Below are 23,484 nucleotides of genomic sequence, written 5' to 3' on the forward strand. Positions count from 1 at the left end.
TGGGTCAGAGCATCTCTGAAACGCCAAGGCTTGTGGGGTGCTCCCGGTCAGCAGTGGTGAGTACCTACCGACCGACGGTGGTCCGAGGAGGGACAAACCACAAACCGGCGTTGGGTGTTGGGCGCCCAAGGCTCATCGATGCGCGAGGGCAACGAAGGCTATCCCGTCTGGTCCGAACCGACAGAAGGTCGACTGTGGCACAAGCTACAGAAAAATTTAATGGTGGAATGTGTCACGATACACAGTGCATCGCACCCTGCTGCGTATGGGGCTGCACACGGAGGACCAACAGCATATTGGGCAGGGGGTCATAATGTTTTGGCTCATCGGTGTATCATCTGGTAACTTTCCACCAATGGCCCCGTTTTCTATCAACCCCTGGAGTTCAGGCCTGCAGCCGGCTGGTTGTCCCTGGCGGTGGAGATTGTTTGGAGTTCCTTCCTCCATTTCATCTCGTGATTGTCTATCTATTATTGGGATGCTTTCAGTGTTTTTTGCTTTGACCCATCCAAAAGCTCCCACCTCTTTTTTTCCTGCATTCTCCTCTCTATTCCAATCAATCCCGATCCAAAACATTGTCTCTCCATTCCTTCCACAGTTTTCTCCAATTTTCTTATTCCTTACGAGTGTTTTAGCTTTTCACAGCCATTTCCTGGAAAAACGTCCAGTCCTCTGGTTTACCTTGTGACTCTGGACCTGCCACTTCACTCTTTAATCTATTTCCCCGCCCACTTTGGCAACTCTGCCCTCACGGTGGCACAGCGGTAGAGTACCATCCCTGCAGCGCCTGGGTTCGATCCTGACTACGGGTGCTGTCTGTATGGAGTTTGTACGTTTTCCCTGTGACCACGTGGGTTTTCTCTGGGTGCTCCGGTTTCCTCCTACATCCCAAAGGTTTGTAGGTGAATTGGCTTCTGTAATTTGCCCCTAGTGTATAGGATAGAACTAGTGTGATCGCTGGTGGGCATGGACTTGGTGGGCTGAAAGGCTTGTTTCCACTCTGCATCTTTAAACTAAATTATGCCTACATTTAAAGTTGGGACATTAGTTTCAGACCCAAGTTTCTTATCCTCAAACTGAATTTGAAATTCTGATTGTTTTTGTCCATCAGGGATTCTTTACAGTGAGTTCATTAATGAATCCTATCTCAAGACACGGTGCCAGATGTAAAATAACTTGCTCAATGTACCGCTCGAACAAACCATTCAGAATACTCTCCATCAACTCATCCTCAAGATGATACAACCATTTTGACTGATTGTTTGAAAGATACAGCACGGAACAGGCCCTTCGGCCCACCGAGTCCACACTGACCATCGCTCACCCGATTTCATACCTTCGCTTCCACTCACTACACAGTCGGGGCAATTAACACAATCCAATTCACCCACAAACCCACACGTATTTGGGATCTTTGCCTTGCTTTTCGTACAAATCCCCATTGCTTGATTTAAACTCTGTCGTATACCAAAGTTGAACAGCAGTCTTTGTGACTTTTCCTTTCTCTGAGAGAATTGGCAGAGTTTTTTGTGGCTGTGGTAATGGATGAACTTCCTTTGATTGCACTGACCCCCAGCACCAGGCCTGTTATTGTACCAAATAATCCTACTGATTATTTAAGGGACAAGTTAAGGGCGGTCACGGTGGCGCAGCGGTAGAGTTGCCTCCTTACAGCGAATGCAGCGCCGGAGACCCGGGTTCGATCCCGACTACGGGCGCTGTCTGTACGGAGTTTGTACGTTCCCCCGTGACCTGCGAGGGTTTTCTCCGAGATTGTCGGTTTCCTCCCGCACTCCAAAGACGTACAGGTTTGTCGGTTAATTGGCTTGGTAAATGTTAAAATTGTCCCTCACGAATATAGGATAGTGTTAGTGTGCGGGGATCGCTGGTCGGCGCGGGGCTCGGTCGGCCGAAAGGGCCTGTTTCCGTGCTGTATCTCTAAACTAATTGGGAAGCTGATGTAATTGTACAATCTCTGCTCTTTGATTCTGCAGGTTTCTACACTGCTTGGCTTCTCCCTGCTGCCCTGGTCGGGACGTTTGTCTTCATCTCTGGGATAATGTCGATGAACACGAACAAGGCAGCGTAAGTCAGTTGCCCAGAGGAAGCGCGGGCACTGCCCAATGCGGGCACTGCCCAACGCTCCTGCAGTTATCAGGTTCAACAGTCTCACAGAGACTCAGAGGAGAGAATAACTCTCGCAAGATTCCAGATCTACTCTGATGTACCGCAACTCATGAAGCCTACTTGCCCTGCGAATGAGCTGTGATGAAAACCTTGAGGTTGAAACGTAGCTGTTTGATGCTGTTAGTTATTAGTGTGCACATCGTTTGAATACCATTTACTGTCAAGAAATAAAAAAGAATCACAAATTGAGTGTAAAATCGGTCAGCTGACATCACAGTAACTACACGATTAAATGGGAATACTTGAAGTGCATTCTCTAGCATGGAATCACAATCTTCAACCCTTCACAGTAACTGTGACCTTCAATGGACAGTGCCCATTGCAAATCATGTTTGCAGCATCACAGGCACCTAGATTAAAAAAATCACACATAGAACATAAACTACACGTAAAGTACACATTAATTCCACAAGAGAGTGATAAAGATAAGACTGCAAAGAATAACCCTTCTTCAGGCTGCGAGGAAACAAGAGGAGAGAGGAGGAGCCAGGTTTAGTGATGGGGGAGGACGAGCATTGAACAAATTCAGAATGTTTAGGAAAGAAAGGTGCGGATGCTGGTTTAAACCGAAGGTAGACGCAAAATGCTGGAGCAACTCAGCGGGTCAGGCAGCTTAGACAATAGACAATAGATGCAGGAGGAGGCCATTCAGCCCTTCGGCCCTTTGAGCCAGCACCACCATTCAATGTGATCATGGCTGATCATTCTCAATCAGTACCCCGTTCCTGCCTTCTCCCCATACCCCCTGACTCTGCTATCCTTAAGAGCTCTATCTAGCTCTCTCTTGAATGCATTCAGAGAATTGGCTTCCACTGCCTTCTGAGGCAGAGAATTCCACTGGTAACAGAACCTCCTGCAAGAGGTGGTCCCTAGTATTCTGCTGCTGAGGTAGCATTAGGGTTATGGGATCGGTGGTAGGTGGTAGGAAAGTAGCTGTTTCTGCACAGGGCCCTTACGACTGGTAACATTCTGAATTCGAAGGTGGACGCAAAATGCTGGAGCAACTCAACGAGTCAGGCAGCATGTCGGGAGAGAAGGAATGGGTGACGTTTCGGGTCGAGACCCTTCTTCAGACTGATGTCAGGGGGGGACGGGGACGGGTCTGAAGAAGGGTCTCGACCCGAAACATCACCCATTCCTTCTCTCCAGAGATGCTGCCTGACCCGCTGAGTTACTCCAGCATTTTGTGTCCACCTTCGAATTCAGAATGTGACCAATTGTAAGGGCCCTGAGCAGGAACAGCTACTTTCCTACCACCTACCACCGATCCCATAACCCTAATGCTACCTCAGCAACAGAATACTAGGGACCACCTCTAGCAGGAACAATGCACTGTATGTTTCTTTTTTTTTCCTAATCAGATGTGCAGCACTTTGGTCAACGTGGGTTGTTTTTAAATGTGCTATACAAATAATCTTGACTTGACTTGACTTGCTTTCTAATTGTGTCTTGCACTGAAGTCTTGGGTTTTGCAGATTTTTCCTCTCCACTCTCTTGCAGATTTTATCTGTACTCTCTGTGTAATTGATGTGTTTGTGTGTGTTTTTGAGTCCGCCTTCCCGTGATGCTGCTGCAAGCAAGATTTTCACTGTACCTCACCCTTAGGGTCGCCAACTTCCTCACTCCCAGATAAGGGACGAAGGGTGACGTCACCGCCCCGCGCCCCACGCGACCTCACCCACAGCCAGCAGCTACGTGCTCCCGCTCCACCAATGGCTTCTGCTATTGGTGGAGCGGGAGCACGTGGCCGCTGGCTGTGGGTGAGGTCGCGCGGGGTGCGTGGGCGGTGACGTCACCCTTTGTCCCTTATCTGGGAGTGAGGAAGTTGGCAACCCTACTACTGCGGGACAAGGGCTGTCCCGCACGGGGCAAACCAATTTTTCCCAAAATACGGGATGTCCCGGCTAGCATGGGACAGTTGGCGACCCTGCCCTCACCGTGCCTGTGCAGGGTGGGCAGAGAGACGGTGCGTTAACCTTGTGTTTCACTTCTTGCAGGGAGCAAATCTGCAACACCAGCACCCAGTACGTCATGTGTCCTCTCTGCGAAAGCTGTGACACCTGGAATATCTCCGAGATCTGTTCGATGGCTAAAGTACGTCTTCTAACACGATTACAGCGTTGCCCGTGTGTGCGTGTGTCTGTTTGTGCAACGATACCCGCGGTCGTCTCGTGATACCTGCCGCTACCTTCCTCTGAAAGTACATTTAGGTTAATTGAATCTTTGGTTCTAATATTTGGTGCCCTCTAATGAATATTACCCTCAGCTTTATAGACCTAGTGAGACCGCACCTGGAGTACTGTGTGCAGTCTTGGTGCAGATGCAGTTTAATGTGGATAAGTGTGAGGTTATCCACTTTGGTGGTAAGAATAGGAAGGCAGAGTATTATCTGAATGGCGTCAAGTTAGGAAAAGGGGACGTACAACGAGATCTGGATGTCCTAGTGCATCAGTCACTGAAAGGAAGCATGCAGGTACAGCAGGCAGTGAAGAAAGCCAATGGAATGTTGGCCTTCATAACAAGAGGAGTTGAGTATAGGAGCAAAGAGGTCCTTCTGCAGTTGTACAGGGCCCTAGTGAGACCGCACCTGGAGTACTGTGTGCAGTTTTGGTCTCCAAATTTGAGGAAGGATATTCTTGCTATTGAGGGCGTGCAGCGTAGGTTTGCTAGGTTAATTCCCGGAATGGTGGGACTGTCATATGTTGAAAGACTGGAGCGACTAGGCTTGTATACACTGGAATTTAGAAGGATGAGAGGAGATCTTATCGAAACGTATAAGATTATTAAGGGGTTGGACAAGTTAGAGGCAGGAAACATGTTCCCAATGTTGGGGGAGTCCAGAACAAGGGGCCACAGTTTAAGAATAAGGGGTAGGCCATTTAGAACTAAGATGAGGAAAAACTTTTTCAGTCAGAGAGTTGTGAATCTGTGGAATTCTCTGCCTCAGAAGGCAGTGGAGGCCAATTCTCTGAATGCATTCAAGAGAGAGCTAGATAGAGCTCTTAAGGATAGCGGAGTCAGGGGGTATGGGGAGAAGGCAGGAACGGGGTACTGATTGAGAATGATCAGCCATGATTACATTGAATGGCGGTGCTGGCTCGAAGTGCCAAATGGCCTCCTCCTGCACCTATTGTCTATTGTCTATTGTCTATTGACCTGTGGTCACGAAATGCCCAGGTTATAGAGGTATTAATCGAGAGGACAGACTGATGATGAGAACAACAATTAACATGGAGTCTGAGAACAGCAGCAGATCGTTTAGTCCCTCAACTTGTTTATATTACTCAAACCCGAGCTGTAGTCCCTCAGAACATTCTCACCACTAGGGTTGCCAACTTTCTCACTCCCAAATAAGGGACAAAAGGTGACGTCACCGCCCCGCGCCCCACATGACCTCACCCAGCCAGCGGCCACGTGCTCCCGCTCCACCAATGGCGGCCGCCCGGGCCGGGAGGCGGGTTGATACGCAGCCTCCGTTAGGCGGCGCCCGGGCCTCCGGGCCTACACTGTCCGGGCCTACATCGCCCCCCCCCCGGGCCTAATACGGGACAAGGGCGATCCCGTATGGGACCAACCAATTTAGCCCAAAATACGGGATGTCCCGGCTAATACAGGACAGTTGGCAACCCTACTCACCACAGAGGTAAATGCACCATTAGAATGGGTAAGAGCTGGAGGTTTGAGTTTGTTATTGCCACATGTACTGAGTTACAGTATACAACTTTGTTTTGCTTGCTATCCAAATGGATCATATGTACCGTACATAATTATAAACAAAATGATGGAGTAACTCGGTGGGACAGGCAGCATCTCTGGAGAGAAGGAATGGGTGAAGTTTCGGAAGAAGGGTCTCGACCTGAAACAGCTGAGTTACTCCAGCATTTTGTGTCTACAGTGTAAATCAGCATCTGCAGTCCTTCCTACACACAAATTTAAGTACAATAGATAAAGAGTGAGATACAAAGAGTGCAGAATATAGTTCTCTCAGCATCGTAGCGCACCAGTTCCCTAAATGAGATAGAGAGGAAACATGAGGAAAGTGTCTACCTCTCTCGATGTCATCATTTTGTCGTGGAGTCATAGAGTCATACAGCGTGGAAACAGGCCCTTCAGCCCAACTTGCCCACACCGGCCAACATGTCCCAGCTACACTAGTCCCACCTGCCTGCATTTGGCCCACATCCCTCCGAACCTGTCCCATCCATGTACCTGTCTAACTGTTTCTTAAACGTTGGGATAATCTCTGCCTCAACTACCTCCTCTGGCAGTTTGTTCCATACACCCACCACATCTTTGTGTGAAAAAGTTACCCCTCAGATTCCTATTATATCTTTTCCCCTTCACCTCTGGCCCTCAATTCACCTACTCTGAGCAAAAGACTCTCATTTTCAGTTTCACTGATCCAGTCTGACGACCGGCTAAGAGTGATGATCTCTTTGAAAGCCAGCATGTGCAGTTTCTTGTATCTACGTCCAAACATTGATGTTGCTAATGGGAATGGCCACCGCTTTGACTTGCCTGGTGCTGGTTCCTTGTTCCTCCCTCCAGCTGGGCTATCTCTTTGACCATCCTGGCACCGTCTTCTTCAGCATCTTTATGTCCTTCTGGGCGGTGTCCTTCCTGGAGTATTGGAAGCGGAAGAACGCCACGCTGGCACATCACTGGGACTGCATGAACTTTGAAGAGGAAGAGGTGAGGCCACACAGTTGCCATGATTTGTCGGTTAATTTAATCTGTAAATCGAGTCCAATTTTGACTGCCACCGAACAACCTTAATTATCCAATGAAAGGAAAATCACGTGAGATATTAACATTTGTGTTCATAAAACCATAAATTGCAATCTTTGAACAGTGTGGTGCCAGCACAAAAATAATCCAAACAGAAGTTGCAAGAGGCCTGTGGATAGAGGCCTGTGCTTAAAGCTGTGGGATAGACACTCAAGCCGCATCTCTGGTGAAAAAGGATGGGTGACGTTTCGGGTCGTGAGAAGGGTTTCGGCTACAGGCAGTTTAGATAGACTTGGTTTGGAGGTCGAGGAGGGACTTGGTAGAAGTATATAACGTTGTGAGAGGCATAGATGGGGTAGACAGTCACAACCTTTATTCCCAGGATGGAAATGTCCAACACTAGAGGGCGTGGCTTTGAGGTGAGTGGGGGGAAAGTTTACAGGAGAAGTCCTGGGGCAAATGTTTTAACAGAGTGTGGTGGGGGGCCGGAACTAGGGTTGCCAACTGTCCCATATTATCTGGGACATCCCGTATTTTGGGCTAAATTGGTTTGTCCCGTACGGGACCGCCCTTGTCCCGTATTAGGCCCGGGGGGTGTTGTAGGCCCCGACACTGTCGGTGCAGACAGTTTAGGTCCCGACACTCTAAGTTTCCGATATTTTAGCTCCAGACAGTGTAGGCTCAGAGGCCCGGGCGCCGCCTAACGGAGGTTGCATAGCAACCCGCCTCCCGGCCCGGGCAGCCACCATTGGTGGACCTGGAGCACGTGACCGCTGGCTGGGTGAGGTCACGTGGGGCGCGGGGCGGTGACGTCATCTAGTCCCATATTTGGGAGTGAGATAGTTGGCATCCCTAGCTGGAACGCAGTGCCAGGGGTGGTGGTGGAGGGAGGTATGATGGTGGGATTCAAGAGGCTTTTGGAGAGGCACCAGGAAGTGCAGGGAATAGAGGGATATGGATCATGTACAGGCAGTTGAGATCAGATTAACTTGGCATCTAGAAAAGGGTCTCAACCCAAAATGTCACCTATCCCTTTTCTCCAGAGATGCTGTCTGACTCGTTGAGTTACTCCGGCTTTTGTGTGTCTAACTTGGCTTTGTGTTTGGAATAATCATTGAGGGCCAGACCGCCTGTTCCTGCACTGCACTGCACTGTACTGTGTTGTGCTCTGTGTTCTATCAGAGAGAGGTTACCAACAACGTGACCTGCTCTGGAATTGGGGTGCCAACTATCTCACTCCCAAATACGGGACAAGGTGACGTCACCGCCCCGCGCCCCACGTGACCTCACCCAGCCGGCGGCCATGTGCTCCCGCTCCACCAATGGTGGCCGCCCGGGCCGGGAGGCGGGTTGCTACGCAACCTCCGTCAGGCGAACACACTCGGCCCCGCTTCCCGAACACACTCCGTTAGCCACACTGTCCCGGCCGACAGCGGCCCGCGGGCCTAATACGGAACAAGGGCGGTCCCGTACGGGACAGACCAATTTGCGTCCTAATACGGGATGTCCCGGCTAATACGGGACAGTTGGCGACCCCACCTGTAACACAAGTTGCCTTCTTGCAGGAACGTCCGAGACCTGAGTTTGCAGCGATGGCGCCAGCAATGGAACACAATCCAATCACTGGCATCAATGAGCCGCACTTCTCCGAGAGAGACCGCACGTCCCGCATCATCACCGGCTCCACCGTTATCATAATTATGGTGAGATCAGATAAACATCTGCATTAGTCTGCCCTTGCCTCCAAGCGCTGAGAGCCGGTGCAGATTCATGCAGCGTTAAGCCTCGAATTGCAACTTGCATTTCTGATGTGTTGGATAGTTTGCACAGAGTAGTTTAATTTAGTTTATTGTCAGACTTCTTCAGTCTGAAGAAGGGTCTCGACCCGAAACGTCACCCATTCCTTCTCTCCTGAGATGCTGCCTGACCTGCTGAGTTACTCCAGCATTTTGTGAATAAATACCTTTGATTTGTACCAGCATCTGCAGTTATCTTCTTATAGGAACTGCAGATGCTGGTTTAAAACAAAGACAGACACAAAATGCTGGAGTAACTCAGCGGGACAGGCAGCATCTCTTGATAGAGGGAATGGGTGACGTTTCGGGTCGAGACCCGCCTTTGACGACAATCGAGCATTCATTAAATTCAACAATGTATGATGTCCATTAAAAGGGTGTTTTGCGACTGTATTAGGATGGTTTGCCCTCAGAAGCAAGCAATAAGCTTGGACATGCAAGGGTCCCGACCAGAAACATCACCTGTCCATTCCTTCCACATCTGTGGGTGACAAACGTCACCCATTCCTTCTCTCCAGAGATGCTGCCTGTCCCGCCGAGTTACTCCAGCATATCTTCGTTTTAAACCAGCATCTGCAGTTCCTTCCTACAATAAACTAATCTAAACTACTCTGTACAAACTATCCAACGAAACAGAAATGAACATTGACCAACAATCACGTTGCATAATCACCGTTGGGAAAGACCACGCCAGATTTAAAGGGCATGGGTTGTGTGGTCTATGGGAATGCTGGGGATATTTGACAGTATTGGCCATATTGATGTAATGCAAAGTTACTACGATTATAGAGATTTATCATTTTAATAATTATGGTGCAACAATAACATCTACGTTTTGGCTTTTCATTTCTTTTGTCCATTCTCTCATACTTCTTGTAATTTATTTTCTCTTTTTTACATTTTTCCATTCTCATTTCCTCCATTTTATTTGTCCCTCTGGCACTATTTCCTATCGCAACCCGTCCTTTCGTTTCCCACTCCCGCATCCCTCCCACAATCATCACTCCTTCTCTTCCCTCTGTCCCCTGCCTCGCTCGCCCAGCTCTTTGTCGTGATGATCTTCCTGGTGACAGTCATCATATACCGCGCGATTATCAGCATGATGATGTACCACACTGGCAACACCATCCTCATGACCCAGGTGAGTCTGACAGCCTGTGGCCTACACACTCGGCACGCTTCTCATTCATTTATCCATTTCATGGCGCAGCGGCAGAGTTGCTGCCTCACAGCGCCAGAGACCCGGGTGCGATCCTGACCACGGGCGTGGAGTTTGTACGTTCTCCCTGTGACCTGCGTGGGTTTTCTCCAGGTGCTCCGGTTTCCTCGCACACTCCAAAGACGTGCAGGTTTGTAGGTTAATTGGTTTCGGTAAAGATTGTAAATTGTCCCTAGTGTGTGTAGGATAGCGTTAGTGTGCGGGGATCGCTGGTTGGCGCGGACTCGGTGGGCCGAAGGGCCTGTTTCCGCGCTCTATCTCTAAACTAAAATTTGACGCGATTTGCATGTGCACACTCCCTGTTTTTGTTAAACGTTTATTCATTTTGGGGGGGATTTTGGAATTGCTGGCAAAGCCAAAAGTATTACTCTTCAATAATCTTCTTTGAAAAGAGTGGTGGGGAACCGCCTTCTTCAGTCGCTGCAATCCTTCTGCTCAAGCTGCTCCCACTTGATCTCTGGGGAAGCAATTCCAGGATGAGGGGGGTCCTCGTTGAAAGGCCTGGATAGAGAGGATGTGGAGAGCATGTTTGCACTCGTGGGAGAGTCTAGGACCAGAGTGCACAGCCTCAGAATTAAAGGACGTACCTTTAGAAAGGAGATGAGGAGGACCTTTGTTAGTCAGAAGGTGGTGAATCTGTGGGATTCATTGCCACAGAGGGCTGTGGAGGCCCAGTCAGTGGATATTTGTAAAGCGGAGATTGACAGGTTCTTGATTAGTATGGGTGTCCAAGGTGATGGGGAGAAGGCAGGAGAATGGGATTGAGAGGGAAAGTTAGATCAACCAATGAAGAATGGTGGAGTAGATTCGATGGGCCGAATGGCCTAACTCTGCTGCAGTGGCTTATGAATTGATGAATTATGGGTCAAGTTAGGTTGGTGTGTGACATGAAGGGCAACTGGTCCATGTGCTTCTGAAGCCATGGCCCGACTTGGTGGTCGAGGATGCAGGTTTGGGGCATGTTGTAGCCCAGTGAAGTAGAAACATAGAAACATAGAAACATAGAAACATAGAAAATAGGTGCAGGAGTAGGCCATTCGGCCCTTCGAGCCTGCACCGCCATTCAATATGATCATGGCTGATCATTCAGCTCAGTAGCCTGTACCTGCCTTCTCTCCATACCCCCTGATCCCTTTAGCAAAAAGGGCCACATCTAACTCCCTCTTAAATATAGCCAATGAACTGGCCTCAACTACCTTCTGTGGCAGAGAATTCCACAGACTCACCACTCTCTGTGTGAAGAAATGTTTTCTCATCTCGGTCCTAAAAGACTTCCCCCTTATCCTTAAGCTGTGACCCCTGGTTCTGGACTCCCCCAACATCGGGAACAATCTTCCCGCATCTAGCCTCTCCAACCCCTTAAGAATTGTATATGTTTCTATAAGATCCAGTAACTGCATCTTGTAGAGGTAGACACAAAGTGCTGAGGTATCTCAGCGGGTCAGGCAAAAGCTCTGGAGAGAAGGAATGGGTGGCGTTTCGGGTCGAGACCCTCAGGGCCCACAGCGGCCCGCGGGCCTAATACGGGACAAGTGCGGTCCCGTACGGGACAAACCAACTTAGCCCAAAATACGGGATGTCCCGGCTAATACGGGACAGTTGGCAACCCGAGACATGGTAGAGGATTCCCTGCCGCACTTAAACCACACTGTAGATGATCTGCAAATGTGCACGGCTGGGAACTGGGTCTGTGTCCCCCTTGGTCTTCTCTTTCATATAAATAACGCTTTACAACCAAACACAGCAAACTGGGAGGGAAGAGACTTGGAGAGATGCCTAAAGGTTTCGTTGGGAAGATTAATTCTGAGGAGACTGGTGTGTAGAGAGAGTATGAGAAAATAACTGCAGATGCTGGTACAAATCGAAGGTATTTATTCACAAAATGCTGGAGTAACTCAGCAGGTCAGGCAGCATCTCTCCTGAGATGCTGCCTGACCTGCTGAGTTACTCCAGCATTTTGTGAATAAATACCTTCGGTGTGTAGAGAGAGTTTGTTTAGTTAGTTGGTTTAGTTTATTGTCATGTGTACCGAGGTACAGTGAAAAGCTTTTTGTTGCGTGCTAACCAGTCAGCGGAAAGACAATACATGATTACAATTGAGCCGTTCACAGTGCACAGATACATGAGAAAGGGAGTAACGTGGATGAACGAGACTGAGTGCGGGTTGCCTGGGGAGATGAGGCAGGGACTGTGCGTCTGAGGAATGCACACACTGGAGCTTTGGCAGATGGAGGTGGATGCAAGGATAAAACAATCGGGCTGGACAGAAGAGTCTAAACTGGTCATCCATCTCTGTCTCGGCAATAAATATTAATAATGACAGACTTTGATTCATGGCGTCCGCATTCCACATGCATGGAGATCTTTAAATCACAGAGAGTGCTGGAGGGGTGGGTGGCAGTCATTAAGACTTCTCCTGCAACGCAGCATTAAGTGCAAGTCTTCCCCCGTCCTCTTCTCAAGCCATTAGCTCCCGTGGGCTATGGATTCACAGCAGCAACACCTCTCGATCTCCAATCCAAGGCCCCGTATAGGGGTTCCAGCTATCTCACTCCCAAATACGGGACAAGGTGACGTCAACGCCCCGCGCCCCAAGTGACCTCACCCTGCCAGCGGCCACGTGCTCCCACTCCACCAATGGTGGCACCTCGGGCCGGGAGGCGGGTTACTGCGCAACCTCCGTTAGGCAGTGCCCGGGCCCCGGGCCTAGACTGTCTGGAGCTAAAATGTCGGAGACCTAGAGTGTCAGGACTTAAACTGTCAGGGCCTACAGTGTCGGGGCCTACTACAGTGTCGGGGCCTACAGTGTCGGGGCCTACAGTGTCGGGACCTACAGTGTCGGGGCCTACAGTGTCCCGGCCTACAGTGTCCCGGCCTACAGTGTCCCGGCCTACAGTGTCCCGGCCTACAGTGTCCCGGCCTGCAGCACTCCTCGGGCCTAATACGGGACAAGGGTGGTCGCGTACGGGACAAACCAATTTAGCCCAAAATAGGGATGTCCCGGCTAATACGGGACAGTTGGCGACCCTAGTCCCGCCCCTCACAGGCTGTTATTAGGTTATGGGCACAGTAACTGTCGGGACTGTACCCGGTGCTTTTTGCTTTTTTCCCTGACAGGCTGGGAACATCGCGAACATCAGTGGCTCCATGGTCAACCTCATCCTCATCCTGCTGATGGGCCAGATCTACACCTCGCTGGCGGAGAAGCTGACCCGATGGGGTAAGAGAAAGGCCGCAGGCCACCAGCACAGTCAGTCTGGAGCCAGCAGCAACTTGTGCCTGATGTCCCAGCATTGACCCAAGTTAGATTCAACACTAGGGGTGCCAACTATCTCACTCCCAAATACGGGACAAGGTGATGTCACCGTCCCGCTCCCCGAACACACTCCGTCAGGCTACACTGTCCTGGCTGACAGCGGCCCGCGGGCTTAATACGGGACAAGGGCGGTCCCGTACGGGACAAACCAATTTAGCCCAACATACGAGATGTCCCGGCTAATACGGGACAGTTGGCAACCCTATGCGCGCGCGTTTCTTGTGTGCGTTTGCTTGTTTGTTTGAGAGCATGTATTTGAGACGTGCCCTCTCGACATATTAACACTTGTTTTTTCTGTTTTGCACAGAGATGCACCGCACACAGACTCAGTTTGAGGATGCCTTCACCTTTAAAGTGTTTGTGTTCCAGTTTGTGAACTTCTACTCCTCCCCATTCTACGTGGCATTTATAAAAGGCCGGTGCGTCAAAAGTAGAAATGAGTCGTATGAGATTCAAGCGAGATGGTTATTGGTCATTGGGATTTTTCTAGAGTAAGATGGAAAATTAAAACCAGTGGTACGCTGATAGATCCAAGAACTCTGAAGAAGGGTCTCGACCCAAAACGTCGCCCACTCCTTCTCTCCTGAGATGCTGCCTGACCCACTGAGTTAGACAATAGACAATAGGTGCAGGAGTAGGCCATTCGGCCCTTCGAGCCAGCACCACCATTCAATGTGATCATGGCTGATCATTCTCAATCAGTACCCCGTTCCTGCCTTCTCCCCATACCCCCTGACTCCGCTATCCTTAAGAGCTCTATCTAGCTCTCTCTTGAATGCATTCAGATAATTGGCCTCCATTGCCTTCTGAGGCAGAGAATACCACAGATTTACAACTCTCTGACTGAAAAAGTTTTTCCTCATCTCCGTTCTAAATGGCCTACCCCTTATTCTTAAACTGTGGCCCCTGGTTCTGGACTCCCCCAACATTGGGAATATGTTTCCTGACTCTGACGTGTCCAACCCCTTAATAATCTTATATGTTTCGATAAGATCCCCTCCCATCCTTCTAAATTCCAGTGTATACAAGCCTAGCCGCTCCAGTCTTTCAACATATGACAGTCCCGCCATTCCGGGAATTAACCTAGTAAACCTACGCTGCACGCCCTCAATAGCAAGAATATCCTTCCTCAAATTTGGAGACCAAAACTGCACACAATATTCCAGGTGTGGCCTCACTAGGGCCTTGTACAACTGCAGAAGGACCTCTTTGTTCCTATATTCAACTCCTCTTGTTATGAAGGCCAACATTCCATTGGCTTTCTTCACTGCCTGCTGTACCTGCATGCTTCCTTTCAGTGACTGATGCACTTGGACACCCAGATCCCTATTTCCTAACTTGACACCATTCAGATAATAATCTGCCTTCCTATTCTTACCACCAAAGTGGATAACCTCACACTTATCCACATTAAACTGCATCTGCCATGCATCCGTCAACTCACACAACCTGTCCAAGTCACCCTGCAACCTCATAGCATCTTCTTCACAGTTCACACTGCCACCCAGCTTTGTATCATCGGCAAATTTGCTAATGGTACTTTTAATCCCTTCATCCAAGTAATTGATGTATATTGTAAATAGCTGCGGCCCCAACACCGAGCCTTGCGGTACCCCACTAGTCACTGCCTGCCACTCTGAAAGGGACCCATTTATCCCCACTCTTTGCTTTCTGCCTGTCAACCAATTTTCTATCCATGTCAGTATCCTACCCCCAATACCATGAGTTACTCCAGCATTTTGTGTCTACCTTCGATTTAAACCAGCATCTGCAGTTTTTTTTCCTGATCCAATTCCCGGATAGATCCAAGGCATAAAGAAAGATTCAGATGTATCAGCGTCTGACAATCCAACTTCTTGTGCATCTGTTGTTGCAATATATTGATGATCATCAGAGTCATGCAGACTGCAGACTGTCCAGAACCAGGGGCCACAGTCTAAGAATAAAGGGGAGGCCATTTAAAACTGAGGTGAGGAGAAACTTTTTCACCCAGAGAGTTGTGAATTTGTGGAATTCTCTGCCACAGAAGGCAGTGGAGGCCAATTCACTGGATGAATTTAAAAGAGTTAGATAGAGCTCTAGGGGCTAGTGGAATCAAGGGATGTGGGGAGAAGTTGGGCACAGGTTACTGATTATGGATGATCAGCCATGATCACAATGAATGGCGGTGCTGGCTCGAAGGGCCAAATGGCCTCCTCCTGCACCTATATTTTATGTTTCTATGCATAGATACCATATCTGCCTCTCTGTAATATGTTAGTGAGCCAAAAGGGTTTATTTTTTATATTGCAGTATTTTCCCTGCGACCATTCCTAACATTAGCATTTGCCTCTGTATTTATTTAATTATTTGAACTACCCTGTTAATGCGATTAGCCCCTTGTGAAGTGCACTGGAATCATTTTCAACATGAAGGGCGCTACATAAATGCAAGGTGTTGTTGCCTCGGGCTGAGAATGGAAATCCTTTACTGTCAACCGCGTGTCTGCTTTCTCCAAGGTTTGTCGGGTACCCGGGACATTATGGAACGTTGTTCGGAATGAGGAACGAAGATGTGAGTAGTGAGACCGTCTGGATAGGACTTCGTCGTTTCCCAGATTTCTTCCCCTTGTTTTATTCTGAGACTGCGTCCGTGTGGATAAATATTTCCGGAACAGAGAGAGTGAGATGCCCTCTCACGAACCCCAAACTTTAGATTTTTTTTAGATTTAGAGATACAGCGCAGAAACAGGCCCTTCGGCCCACCGGGACCGCGCCGCCCAGCGATCCCCGCACACTAACACTATCCTACACCCACTAGGGACAATTTTTACATTTACCCAGCCAATTAACCTACAAACCTGCACGTCTTTGGAGTTCGGGAGGAAACCGAAGATCTCGGAGAAAACCCATGCAGGTCACGGGGAGAACGTACAAACTCCGTACAGTACAACGCCCGTAGTCAGGATCGAACCTGAGTCTCTGGCGCTGCATTCGCTGTAAGGCAGCAACTCTACCGCTGCGCCACCGTGCCGTCATGACCAGGACCATAATCCCTCCCATTCCTTGACTTGTGACCAAAGCTCCACAGAACGACGTGAAGCAGCTTTGAGGTGCTTCTCTTTGACTTGAAGTCACATCTAAAAACTTAAACGGCTGAGCGATCTTTTCTATATTTCCAGCAACTTTTGTTTTAATATTTGCAAACTTATTGTCTTTTCTGTTTGGGGCATTTTGTGTTCAGTTTTGGTCACCCTGTTATAAGAAAGATGCCTTTAAGCTGGAGAGGGTGCAAAGTTTTTATGAGGATGTTGCCAGGACTTGAGGGCCTGAGATGGAGGATTTGTTGGGTTGTCCCGTATCCTCACTCCCAAATACGGGACAAAGGGTGACGTCACCACCCCGCGCCCCACGTGCCCTCACCCAGCTAGCGGCCAGCGGCCGCCATTGGTGGAGCGGGAGCACGTGGCCGCTGGCTGGGTGAGGTCGCGCGGGGCGGTGACGTCACCCTTTGTCCCTTATTTGGGAGTGAGGAAGTTGGCAACCCTACTGATACGGGACAAGAGCTGTCCCATGCGGGACAAACTACCTTCGCCCAAAATACGGGATGTCCAGGCTAATGCGGGACAGTTGGCAACCCTAAGGGAGGGGTCGGATGGGCTAGGACTTTATTTCTTGGAGAGCGGGAGACTGAGGAGTGGATCTCACAGAGACGTGTAAAATCATGAGAGGATTAGATAGGGTGAATGTCCAGAATCGTTTTCCAGACTACGAGAATGAAACACGAGACGTCAAAGGTTTAAGGTGAGAGGATGAAGATTTAATAGGAGCCTGAGGGGCAACTTTTTCATGTAGACAGTGGTAGATAAATGGAACGAGTTGCCAGAGGAAGTATAAGAAAATAACTGCAGACGCTGGTACAAATCGAAGGTATTTATTCACAAAATGTTGGAGTAACTCAGCAGGTCAGGCAGCATCTCAGGAGAGAAGGAATTCCTTCTCTCCTGAGATGCTGCCTGACCTGCTGAGTTACTCCAGCATTTTGTGAATAAATGCCAGAGGAAGTAGTTCAATAAGATAATTTAAAAGACATTTGGACAGGTATATATATGAAAGGTTTGGAGGGTAAATAGGACGAGCTCAGATGGAGCATCTTGGATGGCAGGGGCGGGTTGGGCCGAAGGGACTGTTGTCGTGCTGTGTCACTCTATGACTCTAAGACAAGTGTGAAAGTGTAAGGGAGGCTGGGATATCCTTGAACCTACCAACTGCAAAGATTGAAACTCTTTTATTGTGATGATGTGAAGAGTAGGTTAATGATGACGGCCTGTGTGACAGCAGGAGGGGATTGTGAAGTGCAGAGCAGATATCAGTGGGATTCATTGCCACAGACGGCTGTGGAGACCGAGTCAATGGATATTTTTACAGTGGAGATTGAGATTCTCGATCAGCGCGGGTGTCAGGGGTTACGGGGAGGGACAGGAGAATGGGGTTGAGAGGGAGAGATAAATCAGCCATGATTGAATGGCGGAGTAGACCTGATGGGCTGAATGGCCTAATTCTGCTCCTAGAAGTTATGAACGGGGGTTGGGCGGTGGTGGTGTGTGTGGGGAGGGGGTTATCAGACACCCTGGGACAAACGCTGTCCTGTATCATTATGACATTTGATCAGCCATGATCACAATGAATGGCGGTGCTGGCTCGAAAGGCCGAATGGCCTCCTCCTGCACCTATTTTCTATGTTTCTGTGGCATGCAAGATGAGGGCTCGAGGGAAATGCCCCTTTGGTTCTTGCCATTGGTTTATTGTGTAAATGATTTTGGAGTTGGATCACTGTGAATGTACATGTCCTGCCTGCTTCATGCCAATCCTTCCCTTCCCCCCATCCTCTGTGACGTGTTGTTGTGAGGGGCTCGCGGTGAAGTGTGTGTCTTGTCCGCAGTGTGGCCCAGGAGGTTGCCTCATTGAACTGGCTCAGCAGCTTTTCATCATCATGGTGGGGAAGCAGATAATCAACAACATCCAGGAGTTTGTTATCCCGTGAGTAGACCGTGCCCATTCCTTTCCAACGCACTAGACGCTCGGCCCGGCAACGTCACCCATCCCATCTGTCCCGAGGCGCTGCCTGACCCGCTGAGTTACTCCAGCGTCGTGCATCTACCTGCAAGTGACGGTGCGTTGTGTTGTTGCATGCATTGGCCAGGAAGCTGAAGGCATGGTGGCAGAAGCGGAGGGTGGCCATCATCAGGGGTTCCCAGATCTGCCAGGAGCCGAAGCACTGGGAGGACGACTATGAACTCATTGCATCCGAGGGTCTGTTCGACGAGTATCTGGAAATGGGTGAGCGGGCAGATCAATTTGTACCATTGGTCCCGATACTGAGTGGGTTCAGGCCCTTTGGCCCAACTTGCCCACGCTGACCAACTTGCCCCATCTACACCAGCCCCACCTGCCTGCGTTTGGCCCATATCAGGGGTGAAATAGGTGTGAGTCCAGTTGGGTCACAGGGGAACGGGTGGGGGATGGAAGGGGGGAAGACGGGGGGGAGAAGGGAAAGAGGGAGGGGTGTGTAGTTACCTAAAATTGGAGAATTCCTACTGCTGGGCTGTGAGCTTCCCAAGCGGAATATCAGGTGTTTTTCCTCCAATTTGCATGTGGCCTCACTCTGGCAATGGAGGAGGCCCAGGAATGAGAGGTCAGTGTGGGAATGGGGAAGAGGAGTTCAAATGGTTAGCGCCCGGGAGATGCAATAGGCCTTGGTGGACAGAGTGTAGGTGTTCAGTGAGTCTACGTATGGTCTTGCCAGTGCACAAGAGGCCACATTGGGAAACCAGATGCACTAGGATGAGGTTAATAATGTTCCCGCCTGCCCAACCTCTCCCTATAAATAGCTCAGGCCCTGGAATCCCGACATATCTTCTCTACACTCTTTGCAGCTTAACAGCATCTTCCCTGTTGCAGGGTGACCAAAATGAAGGCAACACCCCGTGCAACCTCACCAGTGCCTTGGTTTTTGTGATTGGAGCAGAATTAGGCCACTCGGCCCATCAAGTCTACTGTGCCATTCGATCATGGCTGATCTCCCTCTCCCTCCTAACCCCATTCTCTTGCCTTCTCCCCGTAACCTCTGACACCCGTACTAATCAAGAGAGTCAAGATTCAAGATTCAATTTAATTGTCACATGTTCCCATTAATGTACAGTGAAATTTGAGTTACCGTACAGCCATATTAAGTAAAAAGCAACAAGACACACAGCCACATAAAATAAAATGTAACATAAACATCCACCACAGCGGATTCCACATTCCTCACTGTGATGGAAGGTAATAAAGTTCAACCATCTTCCTCTTTCAATCAAAGTTGCCCCTCAGGTTTAAAACTCTCGTTAGTAACACATCCAAAGATATGGCACAGATCCCTGGGTGCAGTGTATTTCTGGAAGGCTGGGGGGGGGGGGGGGGGGGGGGGGGGGGGGGGGGGGGAGAAGCAGAGAGGTAAGGTTGCTGAATCCGTGCCGTCTTTCCCTTGGCAGTGCTGCAGTTTGGGTTCATCACCATCTTTGTGGCTGCCTTCCCCCTGGCTCCACTCTTTGCCATGCTCAACAACTGGGTGGAGATCCGGCTGGATGCTCAGAAGTTTGTGTGTGAATACCGGAGGCCAGTGGCCGAGCGGGCTCAGAACATCGGCGTCTGGTTCAACATCCTCGAGGGTCTGGCACAGCTCTCCGTCATTATCAACGTGAGTAGCAGGGAACAGCAACTGCCCGGCGTCTGTCCCCTTCCCTCCCCTCCTAGAGGAACGTCCTTTAATTCTGAGGCTGTGCCCTCTGGTCCAAGACTCTCCCACTAGTGGAAGCATCCTCTCCACATCCACTCCATCCAGGCTGCTCACTATTCAGTAAGAGGACGTTGAACTAGTCAGGATACCAGGGAGAATTCCCCTCTGTGAAATATTGCCAACAAATTTCTTCTGACCATCAGAGTGGGCAGATGGCATCTCCACAGCAAGGTTCGTTCCAGAGGCAGCCTGTCTGTCTCTTCTGCACAAAAAAGTGTGCCTGGATTTGGTGTTTAAGCCTCTGAACCCACGCCCGTCAGGCTCAGAGCTGGCAACACCACCATGTGAATGACGGCAGGATGGTTGACATCTTCCCCCTCCAGGCCTGGCACGGTGGGTGGCACTTACTGCAGTATATGTGCTGCTCTGTGTGAAATCAATTAACTCAGCAACAAAGTCCTCAGATCAGAACTGGGCCTTCCCCAGTCAGATGATCACAATAAAGCCTGGGGAATTGGCGAGATCCAGTTACTTCAACATTAGATTGAATGTCATTTTTTAATAATTAATTTAGTTTGCACGGTGGTGCAGTGGTAGAGTTGCTGCCATACAGCGCTTGCAGCGCCAGAGACCCGGGTTCAATCCCGACCATGGGTGCTGTCTGTACGGAGTTTGCACGTTCTCCCCGTGACCACCTGGGTTTTCTCCGAGATCTTCGGTTTCCTCCCACCCTCCAAAGACGTACAGGTTTATGGGTCAATTGGCTTGGTATAAATGTAAATTGTCCCTAGTGTATGTAGGGTAGTGTTAATGTGCGGGGATCGTTGGTCGGTGCGGACTAGGTGGGCCGAAGGGCCTGTTTCCGCACTACATCTCTAAACTAAACGGAAAATTAATTGAGCTGCAATATTACTCGAATTTCAGAAAAAAATCCTCTGAAAGTATTGGCAGGACTGGAGGGGCAAGGCATCTCTGACAACATTGGTTAATGTTAATGCTTGTGACTGTTCAGTCTAGTTTATTGTCACGTGTGCCAAGGTACAGTGAAAAGCTTTTGGTAGCATGCTGGCCAGTCAGCCGAAAGACAATACATGATCGCAACCTAATCGTTTATAGTGTACAAATAGATACGTGATACGGGAATAACGACTGTATTAGTAGAATTAGTGGGTGCCTGAATATTACTGCTAAAGTCATTAGTACAATTTGTGAGTGTGAGATTTCAAGGGATTAGCGAAGGTGTGAATATTAATAATAAAGACAGATTTGTGGAATTGGTGAAAACGTGAGTATTAATTTTCAAAACTGATTTGAAAAAATTAACAAGTGTGTGGGTCAAAACTAGAAAGCAATTAATTGAATGAAGGAAGCTGTAAATATTAATGCCAGGGACTAATTCACTAATATTAAAGATGACGTTAATTTTATCAATAAAAAGGATTGTAGTCATTGAAACATTTGGGTCACATTGGAAGACCTTTGTACTGTGTGTGCGGTACAAATATATAACATATTGTGCATGTGCTTGTACATATGGAAGATAGACACAAAACACTGGAGTAACTCAGCGGCTCAGACAGCGTCTCTGGAGAAAAGGAATGGGTGACGTTTCGGGTCGAGACCCTTCTTCAGACTGAGAGACAGGGGAGAGGGAAACTATTCTTGACTTGCGTAGGTTGTGATAGGGTTACCAACTTCCTCACTCCCAAATACGGGACAAGGTGACGCCCCGCGCCCCACGTGACCTCACCCAGCCAGCGGCCACGTGCTTTTGCTCCACCAATGGCGGCCGCCCGGGCTGGGAGGTGGGTTGCCACGCAACCCTCGGATTCCGGGTGCAGGGGGTTTGGAACCGTCCGGGCCGCTGTTCAAATCAAGCCATCAGTGGACCGTGCGTAGGCTGAAGGATGCAAAGTGGGCCCGTGAACGCAAACGGCCAGCGATTTACTAAAACAAATCATAGGGAGGCCAGTGGTGGTTACAGCGTCCGGGACTAGAGCGCCCCCCCGGGCTTAATATGGGACAAGGGCGGTCCCGTACGGGACATAACAATTTAGCCCAAAATATGGGATGTCCCGGCTAATACGGGACAGTTGGCAACCCTAATCTCACGTACAGTCCGGTTACCATCTCGTTCTGTCTGTGCTCCTTTCCTTTCCTGCTCCAGGCGTTCCTGATCGCATTCACATCTGAATTCATCCCGCGTCTGCTCTACCAGTATGAAAACAGCCGGAACCTGGAAGGATACGTGAACTTCACGCTGGCCTACTCTCCTTACACCTACATCAGCAGCAACTACACTGTATGTAGGTAAGAACGCCTGACCCCAAAGAGGCAGCCAGCAGGGAAACAGGCCCTTCGGCCCACCTCAGCCATGCCGACCAAGGTGCCCCATCTAAGCTAGTCCCATCTACCTGTGCTTGGCCCATTGTCGCCCGAATGGTCCCTATCCATCTACCCTTCAGGACCAGTATTCAATACAAAATCAAATCCACCTCAACTCAAACCATGTGCATAATTTTAAATTAATAAAAGAAAGATTGTTGAGAAAATGAGAGGCCGGCACAGTGACGCAGTGGTAGGATTTGATCCTGACCATGGGTGCTGTCTGTACGGAGTTTGTACGTTCTCACTGTGACCACGTGGGTTTTCTCCGGGTGCTTCGGTTTCCTCCCACACTCCCAAGACGTACAGGTTTGTAGGTTAATTGCCTTTGGTAAATTACAGGGGAAATCTATTTACGCAGGGAACTGGGAGACCATGTCATGCACCGATAGAGTGAGTGATTGCAATAAATGAACAACGCACAGGGACACGGCAGGTAGTGCTGCTGCCTCACAGCGCTAGAGACCCAGGTTCAATCCTGACCTCGGCTGCTGTCTGTGTGGAGTTTGCACGTTCTCCCCGAGACTGTGGGTTTTATTCCGAGTGCTCTGGTTCCCTTCGACATCCCGGAGATGTGCAGGTTTGTAGGTTATTTGGCCCTCTGTAAATTGCCCCTGGTGTGTAGGGAGTGGATGAAAACGTGGGATAACATAGAACGAGTGTGAGCGGGTGAGCAATGGCAGCATGGGCTCTGTGGGCTGAAGGGCCTGTTTCCTTCCATCAATTAATCAAATATGTTAACAGTCGAGGGTAGGTCAGATCAATGACTAGAGGAAGAGTTGGGATTAAGAGATAAACCAGGTGAGGAATGAACAGTCCTCCCTGCACACCATCTAAACACCACCCTGGGCCGTTGGGACCAAGCTTGTTACTGTGTTGTGATTCTATGTGGTTCTTACATGTAACGACAGGTACAAAGCATTCCGTGATGACGCTGGGAACCTCACGCTCTTCTATTGGAAGCTGCTGGCCATCCGCCTGGGATTCATCATTGCCTTTGAGGTAACGCAGTATTGAGAAGTGGTCATTCTGTGAAGAGGACCAATTCCTCCCGTGTGTTCACTTGCTGCACCCCTTTGTCGGGTATTGGGATACTT

General features: G+C 49.4%; 1 protein-coding gene across 1 annotated transcript in view; it reads left to right on the forward strand.

Moving 5' to 3' along the window:
- The window catches only part of ano11 (anoctamin 11), a 51,835-nt gene that overhangs the window by 22,054 nt on the left and 6,297 nt on the right, over positions 1 to 23,484 (forward strand). Inside the window, exons 9-21 of the mRNA XM_078425002.1 lie at positions 1,995 to 2,085; positions 4,185 to 4,281; positions 6,736 to 6,879; positions 8,481 to 8,618; positions 9,754 to 9,852; positions 13,048 to 13,150; positions 13,554 to 13,665; positions 15,745 to 15,799; positions 18,167 to 18,264; positions 18,428 to 18,564; positions 19,758 to 19,963; positions 22,170 to 22,312; positions 23,299 to 23,389. Of these exons, the coding sequence (XP_078281128.1) occupies positions 1,995 to 2,085; positions 4,185 to 4,281; positions 6,736 to 6,879; positions 8,481 to 8,618; positions 9,754 to 9,852; positions 13,048 to 13,150; positions 13,554 to 13,665; positions 15,745 to 15,799; positions 18,167 to 18,264; positions 18,428 to 18,564; positions 19,758 to 19,963; positions 22,170 to 22,312; positions 23,299 to 23,389 (1,514 nt within the window). The remainder of the gene's footprint in view (positions 1 to 1,994; positions 2,086 to 4,184; positions 4,282 to 6,735; positions 6,880 to 8,480; positions 8,619 to 9,753; positions 9,853 to 13,047; positions 13,151 to 13,553; positions 13,666 to 15,744; positions 15,800 to 18,166; positions 18,265 to 18,427; positions 18,565 to 19,757; positions 19,964 to 22,169; positions 22,313 to 23,298; positions 23,390 to 23,484) is intronic.

Source organism: Rhinoraja longicauda, chromosome 30, assembly GCF_053455715.1.
Source record: "Rhinoraja longicauda isolate Sanriku21f chromosome 30, sRhiLon1.1, whole genome shotgun sequence".
NCBI lineage: Eukaryota > Metazoa > Chordata > Chondrichthyes > Rajiformes > Arhynchobatidae > Rhinoraja > Rhinoraja longicauda.